Source organism: Megalobrama amblycephala, linkage group LG22, assembly GCF_018812025.1.
Source record: "Megalobrama amblycephala isolate DHTTF-2021 linkage group LG22, ASM1881202v1, whole genome shotgun sequence".
Lineage (NCBI taxonomy): Eukaryota > Metazoa > Chordata > Actinopteri > Cypriniformes > Xenocyprididae > Megalobrama > Megalobrama amblycephala.
Window position 1 is genome coordinate 10,954,740 of NC_063065.1, and position 18,633 is coordinate 10,973,372.

An 18,633-nucleotide genomic window follows, 5' to 3' on the forward strand; every position below is an offset into this window, starting at 1 on the left:
GCTTTTCACAACTCCCCTTCGACTGCTTGCACTGGGTTGTGGTGAATGGTTTCTCTCAGGATGTGTTAAAAGCTGCTCTGAAGTAAATCCCCTAATAACTGTAAAACATCATATATATCTCATTTTGAAGGTTGAGAGAGGATGTAAGCATTATTTAAAGACAGACAGACACACACACACACACACACACACACACACACCTGTACGAGTGTTGCTGGAGTGAGGAGGTACTGGAGAAATGGCAGGGGAAACTCTGAGAGAGGTGCTCTGCTTCTGTTGTTCAATGAGCTCTAGTAGTTTAGCTCTTGCTTCGGCACTTTGACGGTTCAACTCCTGCAGTTTTTGTTCTATCTCCATTGTTGAGGCTCTCTCTACACAAACAGACTGAACAAAAAAGATGTAAATGTAAGAAGCTACCACATCCAAACTCACTGTGTACTATAGAAGCCTGTTTTCACCTCAGTGTAACTATGTTATATAATTATATAAAAATAAAGTTGATATATAATAAGAAAAACAGACTACCTTATACCAATTCCACACTATGCAACTAACCTGCTGTGGCTCTGTAGAGGGCGACACCTGTCTAACAACAGAATTTGTTGAGGACAGCCGGTCTGCGCTCTGTTCCCTCGATACTGAAGCTCCAGTTGGAGACGGACGGTGCTGCCCCAACTGGGCCCGGATCGCTGCATTCTGACGCGTCAGTTCGGCGATCTCCCCTAGTATGGAGTCCTGTGAGAGATCGTCCAGCAGTGGAGTGGGCCGTGGTAGGCTAGCAAAGGAGGAAGGAGAGATGGAGATGTCGAAGTCCTCCAGTGAACCCTGGCTTCCTGTTGCCGAATAGGAGCCACTGTAGGGCAGTGGGGGTGCTTGTGAATGTGGATGACACACTGGGAGAAGTAAGCAAAATACTGGTGAGTCATACTCACATTCATGAGTCATTTAAACTTAGCCAACTTTCAAAAGACAGAAAAATAAGTGACTTCCTAAAAAACAAAAAAAAAAACATACTTTTTTAACATTAAAACTCAGTTGCTGCTTAACAATAATTAAAATTTAATTGTTGAAGTTAAAGAAATTACTGTGTAAGCTTGTTTCCACCACTAAATAAAAAATAAAAAAAATCTCAGAATTCTGACTTTATAACTTGCAGATGTGAGTTTATATCTTGCAATTCTGAAAAAAAAAGTCAGAATTATGAGATCTATACGGAAGAGGATTAGGGCCAAGCAATAATAAAAAAATAAAACCATCTCGAGATTAAAGTTGTTAAATTGAGAAAAAACTCGTTACATTTCAAGAAAAAAGTTGAGATAAAATATTGAGAATAAAGTCATTCAATTACGAGAACAAATTCGTTAAATTATGTCGTTAAATTTCGAGAAAAAAGTCGAGATAAAATGTTGAGAATAAGTCATTAAATTAATGAATTTATTCTTGTAATTTAACGAATTTGTTCTCGTAATTTAACGAATTTGTTCTCGTAATTTAACGACTTTTTTCTCGTAATTGAATGAGTTTTTTTCTCGTAATTTAACGAGTTTATTCTCAACATTTTATCTCGACTTTTTTCTTGAAATTTAACGAGTTTTTTTCTTGTAATTTAATGAGTTTATTCTCAACATTTTATCTCAATTTTTCTCGAAATTTAACAACATTTTTCTCATAATTTAACGAATTTGTTCTCGTAATTTAACGACTTTTTTCTCGTAATTTAACGAGTTTTTTTCTCGTAATTTAACGAGTTTATTCTCAACATTTTATCTCGACTTTTTTCTTGAAATTTAACGAGTTTTTTTCTTGTAATTTAATGAGTTTATTCTCAACATTTTATCTCAACCTTTTTCTCATAATTTAACGAGTTTTTTTCTCAACATTTTATTTCACCTTTTTTTCGAAATTTAACGGGTTTTTTCTCGTAATTTAATGAGTTTATTCTCAACATTTTATCTCAACCTTTTTCTCGAAATTTAACAACATTTTTCTCATAATTTAACGAATTTGTTCTCGTAATTTAACGAGTTTTTTCTCGTAATTTAATGAGTTTATTCTCAACATTTTATCTCGACCTTTTTCTCAAAATTTAACGATTTTTTTCTCGTAATTTAATGAGTTTATTCTCAACATTTTATTTTGACTTTTTCTTGAAATTTAACGAGTTTTTTTCTTGTAATTTAATGAGTTTATTCTCAACATTTTATCTCAATTTTTCTCGAAATTTAACATTTTTCTCATAATTTAACGAATTTGTTCTCGTAATTTAACGACTTTTTTCTCGTAATTTAACGAGTTTTTTTCTCGTAATTTAACGAGTTTATTCTCAACATTTTATCTCGACTTTTTTCTTGAAATTTAATGAGTTTTTTTCTTGTAATTTAATGAGTTTATTCTCAACATTTTATCTCAACCTTTTTCTCATAATTTAACGAGTTTTTTTCTCAACATTTTATTTCACCTTTTTTTCGAAATTTAACGGGTTTTTTCTCGTAATTTAATGAGTTTATTCTCAACATTTTATCTCAACCTTTTTCTCGAAATTTAACAACATTTTTCTCATAATTTAACGAATTTGTTCTCGTAATTTAACGAGTTTTTTCTCGTAATTTAATGAGTTTATTCTCAACATTTTATCTCGACCTTTTTCTCAAAATTTAACGATTTTTTTCTCGTAATTTAATGAGTTTATTCTCAACATTTTATTTTGACTTTTTCTTGAAATTTAACGAGTTTTTTTCTTGTAATTTAATGAGTTTATTCTCAACATTTTATCTCAATTTTTCTCGAAATTTAACAACATTTTTCTCATAATTTAACGAATTTGTTCTCGTAATTTAACGACTTTTTTCTCGTAATTTAACGAGTTTTTTTCTCGTAATTTAACGAGTTTATTCTCAACATTTTATCTCGACTTTTTTCTTGAAATTTAACGAGTTTTTTTCTTGTAATTTAATGAGTTTATTCTCAACATTTTATCTCAACCTTTTTCTCATAATTTAACGAGTTTTTTTCTCAACATTTTATTTCACCTTTTTTTCGAAATTTAACGGGTTTTTTCTCGTAATTTAATGAGTTTATTCTCAACATTTTATCTCAACCTTTTTCTCGAAATTTAACAACATTTTTCTCATAATTTAACGAATTTGTTCTCGTAATTTAACAAGTTTTTTCTCGTAATTTAATGAGTTTATTCTCAACATTTTATCTCAACCTTTTTCTCGAAATTTAACAACATTTTTCTCATAATTTAACGAATTTGTTCTCGTAATTTAACAAGTTTTTTCTCGTAATTTAATGAGTTTATTCTCAACATTTTATCTCGACCTTTTTCTCAAAATTTAACGATTTTTTTCTCGTAATTTAATGAGTTTATTCTCAACATTTTATTTTGACTTTTTCTTGAAATTTAACGAGTTTTTTTCTTGTAATTTAATGAGTTTATTCTCAACATTTTATCTCAATTTTTCTCGAAATTTAACAACATTTTTCTCATAATTTAACGAATTTGTTCTCGTAATTTAACGACTTTTTTCTCGTAATTTAACGAGTTTTTTTCTCGTAATTTAACGAGTTTATTCTCAACATTTTATCTCGACTTTTTTCTTGAAATTTAACGAGTTTTTTTCTTGTAATTTAATGAGTTTATTCTCAACATTTTATCTCAACCTTTTTCTCATAATTTAACGAGTTTTTTTCTCAACATTTTATTTCACCTTTTTTTCGAAATTTAACGGGTTTTTTCTCGTAATTTAATGAGTTTATTCTCAACATTTTATCTCAACCTTTTTCTCGAAATTTAACAACATTTTTCTCATAATTTAACGAATTTGTTCTCGTAATTTAACAAGTTTTTTCTCGTAATTTAATGAGTTTATTCTCAACATTTTATCTCGACCTTTTTCTCAAAATTTAACGATTTTTTTCTCGTAATTTAATGAGTTTATTCTCAACATTTTATTTTGACTTTTTCTCGAAATTTAACGAGTTTTTTTCTCGAAATTTAACAACTTTAATCTCGAGATGGTTTTAATTTTTTATTATTGCTTGGCCCTAATCCTCTTCTGTAGATCTAAACTGGGAATTGCAAGAAAAAAAAAGTCAGAATTTTGAGATAAAAAGTCACAATTACCTTTTTTTATTTCATGGTGGAAACAAGTTTCCATAAAGTACACTTGCACAACATGACTGTCATTTTGTTTTCTGAAGAAAATGTGAGTTGTTTTGCAAACCCACCACCACCATGATAGGGTGATTTACTGGTTGCCAGAGCATTGCTATTATGTTGCTAATCTGTTCTTAGTGGTTGCTAGGCAGCCCAAATCATTTTTTGATGGTATTTGCTAAACTATCACAAAGGAGTTTGAGTATTTTTTAAGGGTGTTGCTAGAAGAATGGTTGCTAGGTGGATACTTCACGATGCTCAAATTCATATGTATGGGACATTTTTTTTATGTCTAAGGGGACTTTTGTGGGGATGTTAAGTTTGAACTGTAAGTGTGAACAACAATCGTGATGTTTGCCTTAGTTTTAAGTCCTCAACACTATTTGTTGTAAATTGACATCTTTGTGCACTTCAGACTGACCAGCGGGAGGCAGACCATCTCTTTGGCGAGGAGGAGACAGCAGAACAGCTGCTGAGACAAAATCCTGTTGCTGTAGTTCCTTTTCAGTACAGCCAGACTCCAGATTGCTGCTTTCTATAGAAAACAACATACTCCTCTTAATCACTGTGGTGCTACAGGTTCAGATACATACTCAAGATAATCAATCCTGATCAAATTATCAATTGTAAGATGTTTTAAAACAGTAGCAATGCAAGTTAATAAGTGCATGATGGGTTGATCTACAGCATGTGGTAGTTACTTTGAGCTATGTTATCTGTGATTTGAACTGTTGTGTGTGGTTCTGCAGAATCTGGTCTTCCCACCACCAGGACTACAGCCTCTAGACGCTGCTCTAGTTCAGATATCTGATGCTGCAGCCTCGCCTGTATGACAGCAACAACACACACCATCAAAAATGGAGCAAAAAAATAATATCTGGATAATATTGCTTAAGGACAAATAGTTCCACCTGCAGGGCGGCGCTCTCTTCCCTCAGTGTTAGCGACTCCACAGTCAGGGCGTCAATTAATGCCCTCTGCTCCTTCACCTCCTCCTCTAGCCGCCTTCTCTCCTGTGTCTCTCTCAGAGCCTCCTCCTCTGTCTGTGTGCAAGTGATGTCAATGAGGAAGTGACTCATCTGAACATTTGCAAAAATACCTTTGTATATCACTTGTGTGTGGCCTCACTTTTTTAATATGCCTGGCTAGACGTCCAAGTGTTGCTACTAGAGCCACAGAGAAGCCGGTGAGGCCTTGTCTCTCTTGCTGTGGTCTGGCTTCCGAGCTCATGGGCTTCTGGTGGTCTAGAGAGTCCAGATCAGTCTCCACTTGCTCAAGCATACTCTGAAGAAGCTCCAGACTGGACTGGTTTCCTGCCAGAGAGCTCAACCCTGAACCATTCAGAGCAGAAGTATGTCCTGAGCGCCCCCTATTGGCTTGAACTGACCTTCTCTTGCCTGAAAAAAAAAACAAGGATGAAAAGCAGTTATTGGCATTCAATGTGGAATGTTTAAGTGTAGAATTATATTATATATATATATATATATATATATATATATATATATATAAATTAAACAATTTAAGTTAAAATTAATATGTAATTACTTGTGTATATATAAACAAAATCAAGAACATTTTTAAATGTATTTTAAGTTTCTTTCATTAATATTGTGAAATATTTCAAATTCAAAACTGTTTTGATTTTTCTGATAATATACTGATTTCATGCTCAAGTAACATTATTACAACCAATATTGAAAACAGTTGTGCTGCTTAATATTATCGTGCAAACATTTTTTCAAAAATATTTTAAATCTTTTGTAACATAAATGTCCTTACTGTCACTTTTGAGCAATTTAATGCATCCTTTCTGAATAAAATGATGTCTTTATTATTAGGTCATGTCTTTTAAAAAAATACCCCAAACGTTTGAACAGTAGTGTATGTGTGTATATATATATATATATATATATATATATATATATATATATATATATATATATATATATATATATAAAATATCTCCACATATATAAAAAATAGTGTCAGATAACAGTGTCCCACCTGGTTGAGAGGAAACAGGCTCTGGGTTCAGAACCTGGTTGACTAGTGAGGCAGACTGGTTCACATCAGGATGAGTCTGTCTGGCTTTTAAACGCTGTACAGCGACTGTGGCATTGAGGGCTGGGCATAAGGAGCATAGATGTTTAAAATAAAACAACAAAGTTGTTGTCATCAGAGTCATCTTGACATCACATCTAACCTGCAATGAGAAAGTAGTGTCTTCATTACCTGCCTGGTCTCTGACTCCAGTATTACATGGTGTCTGGGGTAGATCTTGCTCCGGGTGGTCTGAACTCCATGGGAAGGACTTTGACCTACACTGATTTCTCTTCCTGAAAACAAGCATTTTATAAAAAAAAATGCCATGCTAAAGACAATCAAAACAGAATTAGAAGAAATGAACAGTCCTTCACACCTGTGCATCATAGAGCTGAGGTGCACAGAGGAATCCTGGACTTCATCATGATCCTCTTCACACTCCTCCAACTCATTCAGGGCCTGGAAAAGATTTATTATTCTAGGTTTTATTTAGGGCTGTCACTAACATTTATTTTGGTAATCGGACGATTATTTTGACAATTAATTAAATGATCTGATCATTTTTTGTGGTAATAAAAAAAGTCCTAAGTGAACAATAACCATTAAAATTACTTCAAATACAAGAGTTTAAACTTTTAGTTTGAAATTGTGATGAACAACATTTCACATGTTTAGAAACATTGATGAATTCTTCTGTGTTATCAGCAGATTTGTAATGTAAATCATTTATAAACTGAAGCTATGGCGCACGTTGCGCACCAAGATGAACATTATAAGCAACCTATGCTATTTTATGCACTATGCTATATTATGCTTTTTAAATGGTTTTAATATATCGTGTAGCCTTTGAAAACGGTCTAATAATGCGGTTCATGGATTCTTGTCCATGGAATACGCTACTTGGGCAAATTGCAAATTGAGGATTTTTTGTAAATCGAGTACTCTAATTTAATCGTGACAGCCCTAGTTTTATTACAGAGTAAAAGCTGTAAGCGGTGCTCGTGCGGCAGTACCTGCTGATCCATCATAGACTGGCTGAGTAATGACAGCTGGGTTGGAGGATCAGGTCTTTGATGAACAGGAAGCTCAGAGTCATACTCACAGTCAGGTGCCACGGTAATTGTGGGGAAGCCTAGAAGAAAAATGTATGAGCTTGTAATGTACATAATACTTATTTAATCAGATAATAGCACATCAGTTTGTACTGCACAGGAATCGAGTACCTGTACGTCGACGGGGTGCATCACCAAACAGGTCTTTCACCACAGCCAAAGCTCTGTCTGATCGTGCAATGACATCCTGCAACTGACACCGCTCTGAAAACACCTAAACAAAAAGATTTTCAGAATCTTTCTGTGATCTTATTTGTGAAAGGGTGGAAAATCGATTTATATAGCAAGAGAGTTATATAACTGTATAGCAGACTACTTATATAAACTGCATATAAATACAAGTTGTTATTCTATATCTCCCGATAATATGTCTTAAATTATGATATTTATGATCAAAGCTCTGTCTATTTATTGTGGGGCAAAACATATAATGCAATGCAATGCTGATTGAGAGTACAAATAAACATTCATCAAAAGCATGATGTATCATATTTGATACTAATGTTTTAAAAAAAAAAATCCTAAAAAATGATATATGGATATATATATATTTTTTAAATGATAAAAAAAAATGGATAATCAAATAACCGAAGTAGCTTCAGTTCAGTAAGTTTTCATCTTGAAGTATTACTAACAACATACAAGTTATTCTTACGTTTAGTTTATAAAAATGACTAAGGACTTCCCATCAAAAAGACATGTACAACAACTTGGAGGACATTTTTACGATTATAATAAAAGGCATTTTACTTGATAAAAAAGTATAAAATGACCCAAGACTACAGAAGGCATGTAATAGATTTTGTACATGAGGTTTTCCAGTCATGTTTCCATCATGTTAGTAACTTAAAATCTGCATTTCAAATATGATACAGTAGGTTATATAGGGTTAAAATGCATTTATAAAATATCACATTTCTTCCCAGCTGTAGTTACTGTGATCTGTCAGTGATCCATACGCACCTCTCTGATGATGTTGAGTCGGGCTCTATCAAGTCCTGGAGAGCTGGGGACCTGGTTTTTCCTCTGTCTGCGTGTTAGAGCTTTTTCTCTCAATTCCCACTGTGCCACAACTTTATTCTGAGATCTGTGCATCTCATGACGTCGGGCCTGAGAGGAAATCAATGTCAGGAGAAAAATATTTTATTAATAAATGCAAAAGAATATACTTACACACTTTCACAGTACACTTACCAGTTCATCTGGCGTGGCTTTATGCACTGAAAGATCATTGACTGTGCTCTAAAAGAAAAGGAAAAGAGAGAAATTATAAGGCACCACTTCCCAAAAAAAAAAAAGAAGGATTTAAACGTACAATTGGTTACATGAAGGGTCCTCACCACCCATTCTTTCTTAGGTGCAGACACCTTCTTGTTTCGCACTGGTCTTTTACCCGCACCATATAGAGGACGGTTCATTCGCACTAAAGACATCTCACAGTAACAGACACAGTGTCACCTGTGGAAACAAACAACACATTGCTGGACAAAACATACGCCGTGTTTACCTAATGATAAAGTCTGCATTTCAACAGAAATAGTCTTCTGTATTTGCAGAACAGAGAGCGTTATGGCAATTATTAAAAACAAAAAACGTATCTTTACGAATCATTAAGCTTATTTATTCATTTTTTGGCACATAAGTTACATGCTACATTTCAAACACATCCTTGCTAACTGCTAGCTAATCGTGCTATAATGACAGACACAAGTTGGCTTAATACTGACAAAATATATACTTATTTTACCTGAAACTGACAGAAGATGAGCGGACAAAGATTTTACCGTTTGTTTTCGTTGGTGCTGTAGTAACAGGATTAAGGAAGCGTTGATCAGGGCAAATTTAAAAGCACCGCTACAACAGAGTTCAAAATAAAAGTCATCGCTTTAATTTTGTTTTTCAAAGATTAGAGTATTTCTAAAAATGGGTAAGTAAATATCATAAGAAGCTAAATATAGTTAGGCTAAATGTTGTCTTTGATACGTTTTAATCTTTTATTACTTTACTAATGTAACATTTGTCCACCAGAGTGCGCTGTCGCCTTTTATTTAGTTCTGCAAACTCGCCACTCGAGTAACTGTAGATTTGTCTCGAAGAACAAGGAAAGGTCTTCTTGTGTTTAAACTAAAATACATATTATATAACACTGAGAACAAAATGCAGCCAAAAATGAAAATTCTGTCATCATTTTCATTTTTTGGGTGAACTATCCCTTTAAATAGTGTTTTGTATAAATGTAAGGAGCATGCAATATTATTATTAAATACGATATTAATATTAAAGTGGCATCCTTATTTCTCTTTATTTAAAGATTTAAAGATTGTACTACAGTATTTAGAGAGTTAAAGATTGCACTTTATTTTTTATAGATTTAAAGATTGTACTACATTATTTAGAGATTTAAAGATTGCACTTTATTTAGAGATTTAAAGATTGCACATTATTTGGAGATTTAAAGATTGCACTTTATTTAGAGATTTAAAGACTACTACATTATTTAGAGATTTAAAGACTGCACTTTATTTAGAGATTTAAAGATTGCACTTTATTAAGAGATTTAAAGACTGTACTACATTATTTAGAGATTTAAAGATTGCACATTATTTGGAGATTTAAAGATTGCACTTTATTTAGAGATTTAAAGACTGTACTACATTATTTAGAGATTTAAAGATTGCACTTTATTTAGAGATTTAAAGACTGTACTACATTATTTAGAGATTTAAAGATTGCACATTATTTGGAGATTTAAAGATTGCACTTTATTTAGAGATTTAAAGACTGTACTACATTATTTAGAGATTTAAAGACTGCACTTTATTTAGAGATTTAAAGATTGCACTTTATTAAGAGATTTAAAGATTGCATTTTATTTAGAGATTTAAAGATTGCACTTTATTTAGAGATTTAAAGATTGCACTTTATTAAGAGATTTAAAGATTGCATTTTATTTAGAGATTTAAAGATTGCACTACACTCGCCTACATATTTGTAGGCTACATAATTTATCTCAGTATTATTCGTGTTAATATATTAATAAATATAGGCTATTAATAAAATAAAACTTGGTTGTTTTTCCTGTCTGTTTGCTGTAGAGGCCTTTATATTACTACCTTTTTTTAATTTTAATTATAGCCTATGTCAGTTTAAATGTAATGTTGTTCATTGTACATTACTTATTATTTGTGGTAATATAATAATAAATTAAAACATGGTTATTTTTCTGTCCGTACTGTTGTTGACAGTGGCCTTTTATTCACACAAGCGATTCTTTAGTCCTAATTGCGGGCCCTAATGGATGTGAGCCACCGGCGAGCTAAATGCATTACAATACGGCGTTTCCGTCTCTTTTGTGCTCAGGGAGATCCCCACGGGCACCGCTAAACACCCATCGCACAGAAGCCGCTCCTGAAACGCCCAGGGGCCCCCGCCAACATACAATGACACTTGTTTGCACTGTGCAACTGGCGCAGAAGCAAAAAGTCAGAGTTCTAAGGCACGGCACTGCGCATGCGCAGCTCGACGGGTAGGCAGTAGTTACCCCCTGGATGAAGGAGAGTTGTCAGTGGGTCACTCGCAGTCTTTCAATGCCAATTCCTCACTATGCACTGCTGTCCTGCTTGAGATATTGACAGCTGACTACGAGCAGTTGTTGCAGTGCTCTCTTAAATATTAACGAGCTGGACCTCCCAAAACTTTACTGGAAGTCGCATGATATGGATTAATGTGGAAAAACTTCCTTGACTGGTAGGTAAAAAAAAAAAAAAAAAAAACATTTCGTGAGAACACATTGAAGAATCGAGCGTATGGATTACAAGTGAAGTCAGTGTCGGTTGCTCCGTATCTCAGGGGAAGACATTTGAGAAGTGGCGACATGAAGATCCGGGATTGATGCAAAGTTTGTTTCTCACAGGAATATGGGATATTCTGAATTTATGCACAAAAATCCATCGGTTATTGCGTTTTCATATGTGTCGTATTTACATTCAATCCGAAACAAAGCTACTGGAAGTCTTGTGACGGCTGGGGTAAACAGTGGATACTTGTCTGGAGCAATTCTGCTGGATCTATTGAATTATCCTCGGAATTTCTCTGCCCAATGACAATTCCAAAGTTGTTAGTTGGGCTCCTTTTCACCGCGTCTCCTCCTTTTATTAGTTTCATTTGCCGAGTCATTAACTTAACTGGTCTAGACCAAAACCTGAAGTATTTTCGTTGCACAGGTTTGTGATAGGATGCGGGGATGCACGGGATTCCCGGTGGCCGTCACGGTGGTATTGACACTTTTGACCATCATTAACGTGAAGGCGAGTGGAGAGTATTGTCACGGTTGGCATGACTCTCAGGGCGCGTGGAGAGACGGGTTTCAGTGCCCGGAGCGCTTCGACAGCGCCGAGGCCATCATCTGCTGCGGGAAATGTGAGCTCAGGTACTGCTGCTCCAGCACAGAAGCTCGGCTGGACCAGGGCACATGTGATAACGATAAGCAGACACAAGACACCAACACTGGGAACAGGGACGACAAAAATTCTGGGGCAGGTAAGCTGACGTCTGCATTGTTTTCTGGTAGAGTAACTTCCTCTGTCTGAAACAAATTAGGCAGTTACTGTGTAATCAAATTGTACTCCAGCTAAGTTTTAATTCAATAACTTTTAGTGCAGCAGCAGTGTGTAACGTATATCGGCCCACTTAAATCTGCGTTGGGTCCCTCAGGCGTTTTGTGAGTAAAAGCTCCATTATATGAGAAAGTTAGTTGGGTTGAGTTTCGTGTTCAAACGAGGTTAAAGCGCTTAAGGTTAATGTTGTTTGGCTGTTTATCTCCAAGAATACATCAAAGCAGGGCTGGGGTTGGCAACGTTTAATACGGACTCCATTATTCCCGAACGAGTGATTCTTATGAACAGGCCGTTTTAATGAAGCACTTTTGAATCAGTTGGAGCGGTTACTGAATTAATCGGACTCGAGTCGTTAATTTTGTCATTTCCGACTCTAAATGAACCTACTGTGTGGGTGTAGTTAAAGGGTTAGTTCTGCTAAAAAATGAAAATCATGTCATTAATTACTCACCCTCGTGTTGTTCCTCACCCGTAAGACCTTCGTTCATCTTCGGAACACAAATTAAGATATTTTTGATGAAATCCGATGGCTCAGTGAGGCCTCTATTGAGAGCAAAGCCATTCAAACTCTCAAGGTCCATAAAGTTACTAAAACATATTTGAAACAGTTCATGTGAGTTCAGTGGTTCTATCTTAATATTATAAAGCGACAAGAATAAGTTTTGTGCGCCAAAAAAACAAAACAAAATAAATACTTTTCAACAACATCTGTATTGGCCGATTTCAAAACACTGCTTCTGAGCTTTATGAATCAAAATCAGTGAATCGGAGCGCCAAAGTCACGTGATTTCAGCAGTTTAGCCGTTTGATAAGAGATCCGAATCACTGATTTGAAGCTTAATGAAGCAGTGTTTTGAAATTGGCCCATATAGATGTTGTTGAAGTCGTTATTTTGTTTGTTTTTTGGCGCACAAAAAGTATTCTTGTCGCTATATAATGTTAAGATTGAACCACTGAACTCACATGAACTGTTTCAAATATGTTTTTAGTAACTTTATGGACCTTGAGAGTTTGAATGGCTTTGCTTTCAATAGAGGCCTCACTGAGCCATCAGATTTCATCAAAAATATCTTAATTTGTGTTCCGAAGATTAACGAAGGTCTTACTGGTGTAGAACGACATGAGGGTGAGTAATAAATGACAGAATTTTCATTTTTGGGTGAACTATCCCTTTAAAGATACACGAGTTATGTTGCAACAAGTATTTTATAAAAATAATAGCCTAATTAATATAAATAAATCATTGTATGAATTAATTCGTTTTTAATATATTAATGGAATGTCATATATTGGATTGCATTTATGAATGTTTCTTATCATTTTGTTGAATTCTGAAATTATATATTTTAGCAATAGACTGTTAATGCAAAAGTGCTGAAAGAATCATTATCCGGAATTGGATAAATAAAGAATCGGAACTAGAATCGTTTAATTACTAATGATTCTCGCCCCTAAATGTAAGGGTTACATGTCATTGCTATCCAGGTTTTGACAGCTGCAGTTAAATTGGCATCGAAACTGGCACCTAACCGTCCACTCACTCACAAATGGTAAATTGTACTGTTCGAAGTTATAAATAGCTGAAGTTTGTCCTAGCACAGTAACGCACGCGCGCCGTCGTTAATTTGGTGCGCGCGATCTCCAGTCGTCCGGTTCCCCACGAGGATCAAGTTCAGACTTGACCGGATCCCCTGTGCTGACAGCCTCGTTCATAAAATAACCCTCGTCAGTGCATCATTTCCTCTGCCTTGGTACAAGTTCAAAAACTTTCAATTCAACTGGAGTCCATGAATTTCCCCTCAGCTGAGCTAAAAAGAAGTCCACACTCATTGGGGACACCGGGGCTAGTTGTCACACTTTTTAGTCCAGTAAATATTTCTCAGAGTAGCTCACTTTCTATAGACGCTTTTATTTTTTAGACACTTCTAATGATGCATATCTGAAAAGCTAAAGGAAATGGTGGTCTGCTATGCAGTTTGACAGAGCTTGTCTGGCATTTGAAGACTTGGCTCCATTTGGACAATAATGCAACAGGTGTGAATTCATGTTAAGGGGGCCCAAACCTTTTAAGAACATGAGAGGGGCTTTGGTGTTGTCCTGTATTGGCATTGAACTTCACTGATACATTGGCTGAATCCACTAATAACATTCTTGATTTGATTACAACAAGCCTACATCGTTTTTTCTTTCCCTATTTGATTTAATGTTAGTTTGAATCGATGTGCTTATCTAAATGATACAAAGAATAAAGCAATTTTACATTTTAACAAAAAGACCTGGCTTTACTGTGTCACCATCCATCTCATTAGACACCTTTTGTTACCACTAACACACTTTGAATTATAACAGGAAAAAGTGTAATGTCACTCAGGAACAATAAATCTATGGAAATAACCTGTAGCAACAGATTCTCTATTGTTTTTCCACACACATTTGTGTGTAACTGTGAATAGTGAGTTTTAAAAAAAAGGTGTTTTAACTGCCAAAAAAGCAGTGATTTTCAAAACATGCACGCAAACTCAAAGCTCGCCAAAATTCAGGTCATTTACTGAAAAATTCCACTGTTATAGTAATAAGTAAAGCACAAAAGAGCTCTTGTAAAAATGACTCCCCTGTCATTTTTTTGCACAGCAATCATGTCTTTGATTCAATAATGTTGTAATAAATTGGCTTAAATTAAACAATGGCTGTGTTTTTAGGTTATGACTCTCTAAGTGAAGTCTGTTTTGCTCCTATAATAAAATCAAAGGCCAGTTTGCATGGCTATTATATATGATTTGATTCAACTCAATTACAGAGGGTGAGAGATTCTGAGCAGATGCAACAAAGTGAATGCTGAAAGCTTCCCCCAGGTGATCAGATGTCTAATTAAGCTATAAAGGTCACTTTTAATGCAGAGTTACCTGTCGAAAAAAGCATGCACACGGTCAGGCAGCAAGGGCAGAGAGGTCACTGGTTGCAGGAGATTAGAGCAGATCAAAACTGTCTTAATAAGTGTTAATGAGAGGCCCCGGACCCCTGGGGACAAGTCACTGGTGTAACATCTCGTCTTTCATTTCTGCTTCTCGCTCTAAATCCCTTCATCTCACATGGGCCAGCAGGTTACCCATTTGTGAGCGGGGTGGAAACATGTGAGCGCTCTGTTCTGTGATTTAAAGATACACATGCATGGAATATTGTGACACATTAACAAGGTTTAGCAATGCTTTAGGCTTCAAACTTGCTTATTGTTATTTTTAAAGGTGTAAATGTTACATGGAGCTCAATCACACTGATATCCTAGTCTTCCTTATGGCGGTGGAAGTACAATTACTTTGGATGCGTAGTGGAATTTAAAACGGATATGGGTTTTCTAAAGAGACGGAAAAACATTGCTCAAGGCCTATGCACAAACAAAACTCCCCAAAGTCCTCCAATCCAGCACTTTTCTCTATTTTTGTCATTTGGGAGGCCTGATACTATAACATTACACTTTCTTGTATCAGTGGCAGTTAATACAGCTGGATGACCTAAATACATTATAAAGGTTGAATTACAAGCACACATAAAAAAAGATACCTTAAATCTTGCAGCTTGCTTATTTTCTGATTTTTGATTGATGGATGATAAAAATGGGCAAAAAAATTCCCACAGATTTACACTAAGGCAGGGAGTCGAGCCATATTTGGTTTGGTTCTTTTTTGACTTGGTTCAACAAACATCCAGCTAGTCACTCCGGAAAGCGACTGATCGCAAATGCGATAAAAATAAAAACAATAGTTTAAAATCTATACAAACTTTGTGTGCGAGTATACATGGTTATATCTGATATCTGTCTATTTCCTACACAACGACGAATACGTGCGAGTCATGATGTTTGATTCGCAAACAAAGCGGCAGCCCCCACTCTCTATTTAGCAGTCTGAATCAGTGAATCGTTCAGAGCCGTTACTGAGTTCATTGAACCGCGAGTCATTTTTCACTCATGTTCTCTCTTTCACTCATTTGAAATGAACAGTGAACCATTATTGTGAAGTGTACTTAAGTTTCTTGACACTTACAGGGTTAATTCATCCAAAAATGAAAATTATGTCATTAATTACTCACCCTCATGTCATTCCACACCTGTAAGACCTTCGTTCACCTTCGGAACACAAATGAAGATATTTTTGATGAAATCTGAGAGCTCTCTGACCCCTCCATGGACAGCAATGTCATAACCGCTTTCAAGGCCCAGAAAGGTAGTAAAGACATCGTTAAAAAAAAGTCCCTGTGACTACAGTGGTTCGACCGTAATATTATGAATTGACAAGAATACTTTGTGCCTAAAAAAATAAAAATAACAATAATGACTTTATACAACAATTTCTTTTCTTCTTCTCCAACGCTGTTCACATTGTAAACTCAGTGCAGCACTTCCAGGTTTTTCGTCAGAACATTGGCTCATTATTGGCCAGCTCCTGCGTCAGCATCACACGCATGCATCATGGTGATCACGTGATCTTCGGCCAATAATGAGAATCCAGAAGCGCTGCTCTGTTTACAAAGAATTTGATATTGTTGAATAAAGCCATTACTTTTGTTTGTATTTTTGCGCACAAAAAGTATTCTTGTCGCTTCATAACTTTAAGGTTGAACCATGTAGTCACATGGACTATTTTAACGATGCTATCCTTTCTGGGCCTTGAAAGGTGCAATGACATTGCTGTTCATAGGGTTGGGGGGGGTCAGAAAGCTCTCGGATTTCATCAAAAAAATTGGTGAGTTTACTGATGAGATTATATGACTGTGTAAATAAAGATTGGCGACATATTCAACAAATGGGTTATTGATTAACATATAATATCCAGCTGTTGAATCAACTGGGAAACTTTGTTTTTTAGGTAACATGTTGAAACTACAATCAACATATTTGACTCCATCCAATATTCATTCCAAACAGAGTTTTTTTTGTTTCACCACTCACATTTTCCCAGAAAATGCAAAAATCTAGTTTGTCATCTAATTTGTAATTTTATTTTATTTAAAATTTATTTAAAATAAAATAAAATTACAAATGTTACATGTTACCTAAAAAACAAAGTTTTTTAGGTAATATATATATATTTTATATTTATATATATATATATATATATTTTTTTTTTTTTTAGGTAATATTAGGTAATATATATATATATATATTTTCCTTCTCAGATGAGTTTGTCATGATTTTCCTACTTCTTCTCTGCAGTACCCATCTACGTGCCCTTCCTGATCGTTGGCTCGGTCTTCGTGGCATTCGTGCTGGTGGGCTCCGTTGTCGCCGTGTGCTGTTGCCGCTGTCTACGTCCCAAACAGGAGCCTACGTCAAGTGGTGGCTCAGGAGGAGGGTCCAGCAGCGCCCGTGTCCTCGAGACGATTCCCATGATGGCCAGCACAGGTACGTCGCGAGGCTCGTCCTCCCGTCAATCGAGCACGGCCACCTCCTCCAGCTCTTCGGCTCCTCCCGCCGCTCCCCGTCCTGCACCCGCCCCCATGCTACGCGCCCAGGCCTCGTGCTGCCTGCCGCCAGACGCCAGCGTGTACGTGAACATGCCCACCAACTTCTCAGTGCTAAACTGCCAGCAGGCCACTCAGATTCTTCCTCACCAAGGCCAGTTCCTGCATCCTCAGTACATCGGTTTCGCCCACCCTGTTTCTCCGGCTCCAGCCTTCCTAGACCCCACTCAAGCGGGATATCGACCATTGCAGTCTCCGTTCCCTCCGCCGACCAGCGTGGCTAGTGTGGCCAGTGTGACCGGCGATCAGAAATACCCTCCAATTACCATGTGAGTGCAAATGGGACCATCTTAGGAAGTAAGTTTGAATTGAAGTCACAAGAAGAACACAGTGAATCAGTACAGAGCACAAAATGCCTGTTCATTCGCACGAAAACACACTTGCGTCGTTGTACAACAACACAAATGAGACTCTCAAACTGGTGCTTTATAAAACACAATGTTGTTTTCTGTGATATAAAGGACACAGAGCTTAAAAAATGACTGGATGTGTGTGTAACGTGCCTTGAAAAGTTACTAGCGGTGCCGTTGTAAATGAAGCGTGTGTGTACATATGCGATGTATATTTGTGTTGTATAACCGTGCATGTGCGCTCTGTACGTGACTGTATAGGTGTGTTGGTTTATGAGATGCAGTATGTGAATATGTGTGTGTAGTGCACTATATGTTGTGTATAATGGAAATCACAGGTGCTGTAATGTGAAAAACAGTCCTGGCTCCCTATTGGATGCTTAAAATCTAATGAAGTGAACACAGGACACAGACTGTGACGCTCCACCCACTGCAACACATGCACACAGACACACTCACTTACATTTTCACATATACACACTCACATTCTGCAGAACCAAAGTCATTTTCGCATTGCCAAGGAACAGAATAGAAAATATACAAAAATATAGGCCTGTGTTTGGGAAAGCGATGTGCGAATGTCAGTTACGCAGTAAAAACTGTCTGCCAACTGTTCCCCTTCACTGAGTCTCTGCCTTGTGAAAGGACTGTGTATGTGTGCCACTTTTCTTCCCTTCTTTTAGCATAAGGTATACTCAAGGAGTACCAAAAGGGTTCCAGGGCATTTCATTTGAAGTGGGTGTCTTTCAGCACACTCAATGGCAGCAGTTTAGCGAGGAAAGAAAAGTCCCAGACTCCTTCAGCAGAAGGCAGTCACCCCTCTGAACTTGAAA

At 36.0% G+C, this 18,633-nt stretch overlaps 2 protein-coding genes across 6 annotated transcripts in view; one reads left to right on the forward strand and one right to left on the reverse strand.

Moving 5' to 3' along the window:
• The window catches only part of spice1 (spindle and centriole associated protein 1), a 9,936-nt gene extending 702 nt beyond the window's left edge, over window positions 1-9,234 (reverse strand). For 2 of the 5 annotated variants that reach the window (XM_048174412.1, XM_048174411.1), the window contains exons 1-16: window positions 9,065-9,223; window positions 8,658-8,775; window positions 8,512-8,559; window positions 8,281-8,427; window positions 7,429-7,531; window positions 7,219-7,337; window positions 6,582-6,664; window positions 6,395-6,498; window positions 6,167-6,286; window positions 5,291-5,559; window positions 5,074-5,205; window positions 4,864-4,987; window positions 4,584-4,697; window positions 556-893; window positions 201-384; window positions 17-98 (exon numbers count right to left, since the gene is read on the reverse strand). In XM_048174412.1, the coding sequence (XP_048030369.1) occupies window positions 17-98; window positions 201-384; window positions 556-893; window positions 4,584-4,697; window positions 4,864-4,987; window positions 5,074-5,205; window positions 5,291-5,559; window positions 6,167-6,286; window positions 6,395-6,498; window positions 6,582-6,664; window positions 7,219-7,337; window positions 7,429-7,531; window positions 8,281-8,427; window positions 8,512-8,559; window positions 8,658-8,750 (2,060 nt within the window). In that variant the 5' untranslated portion in view covers window positions 8,751-8,775; window positions 9,065-9,223. Of the gene's footprint in view, window positions 99-200; window positions 385-555; window positions 894-4,583; window positions 4,698-4,863; window positions 4,988-5,073; window positions 5,206-5,290; window positions 5,560-6,166; window positions 6,287-6,394; window positions 6,499-6,581; window positions 6,665-7,218; window positions 7,338-7,428; window positions 7,532-8,280; window positions 8,428-8,511; window positions 8,560-8,657; window positions 8,776-9,064 lie in introns of all 5 variants that reach the window. The other 3 variants (XM_048174410.1, XM_048174408.1, XM_048174409.1) reach the window with 2 other exon arrangements.
• Window positions 9,235-10,530: 1,296 nt separating this feature from the next.
• Window positions 10,531-18,415, forward strand: LOC125257757 (protein shisa-2). Its single transcript, XM_048174413.1, has 2 exons — window positions 10,531-11,856; window positions 17,143-18,415. Exons 1-2 carry the CDS (start codon window positions 11,553-11,555, stop codon window positions 17,721-17,723), a joined length of 885 nt encoding a protein of 294 aa, XP_048030370.1. The 5' UTR covers window positions 10,531-11,552; the 3' UTR covers window positions 17,724-18,415.
• Window positions 18,416-18,633: the final 218 nt, after the last annotated feature.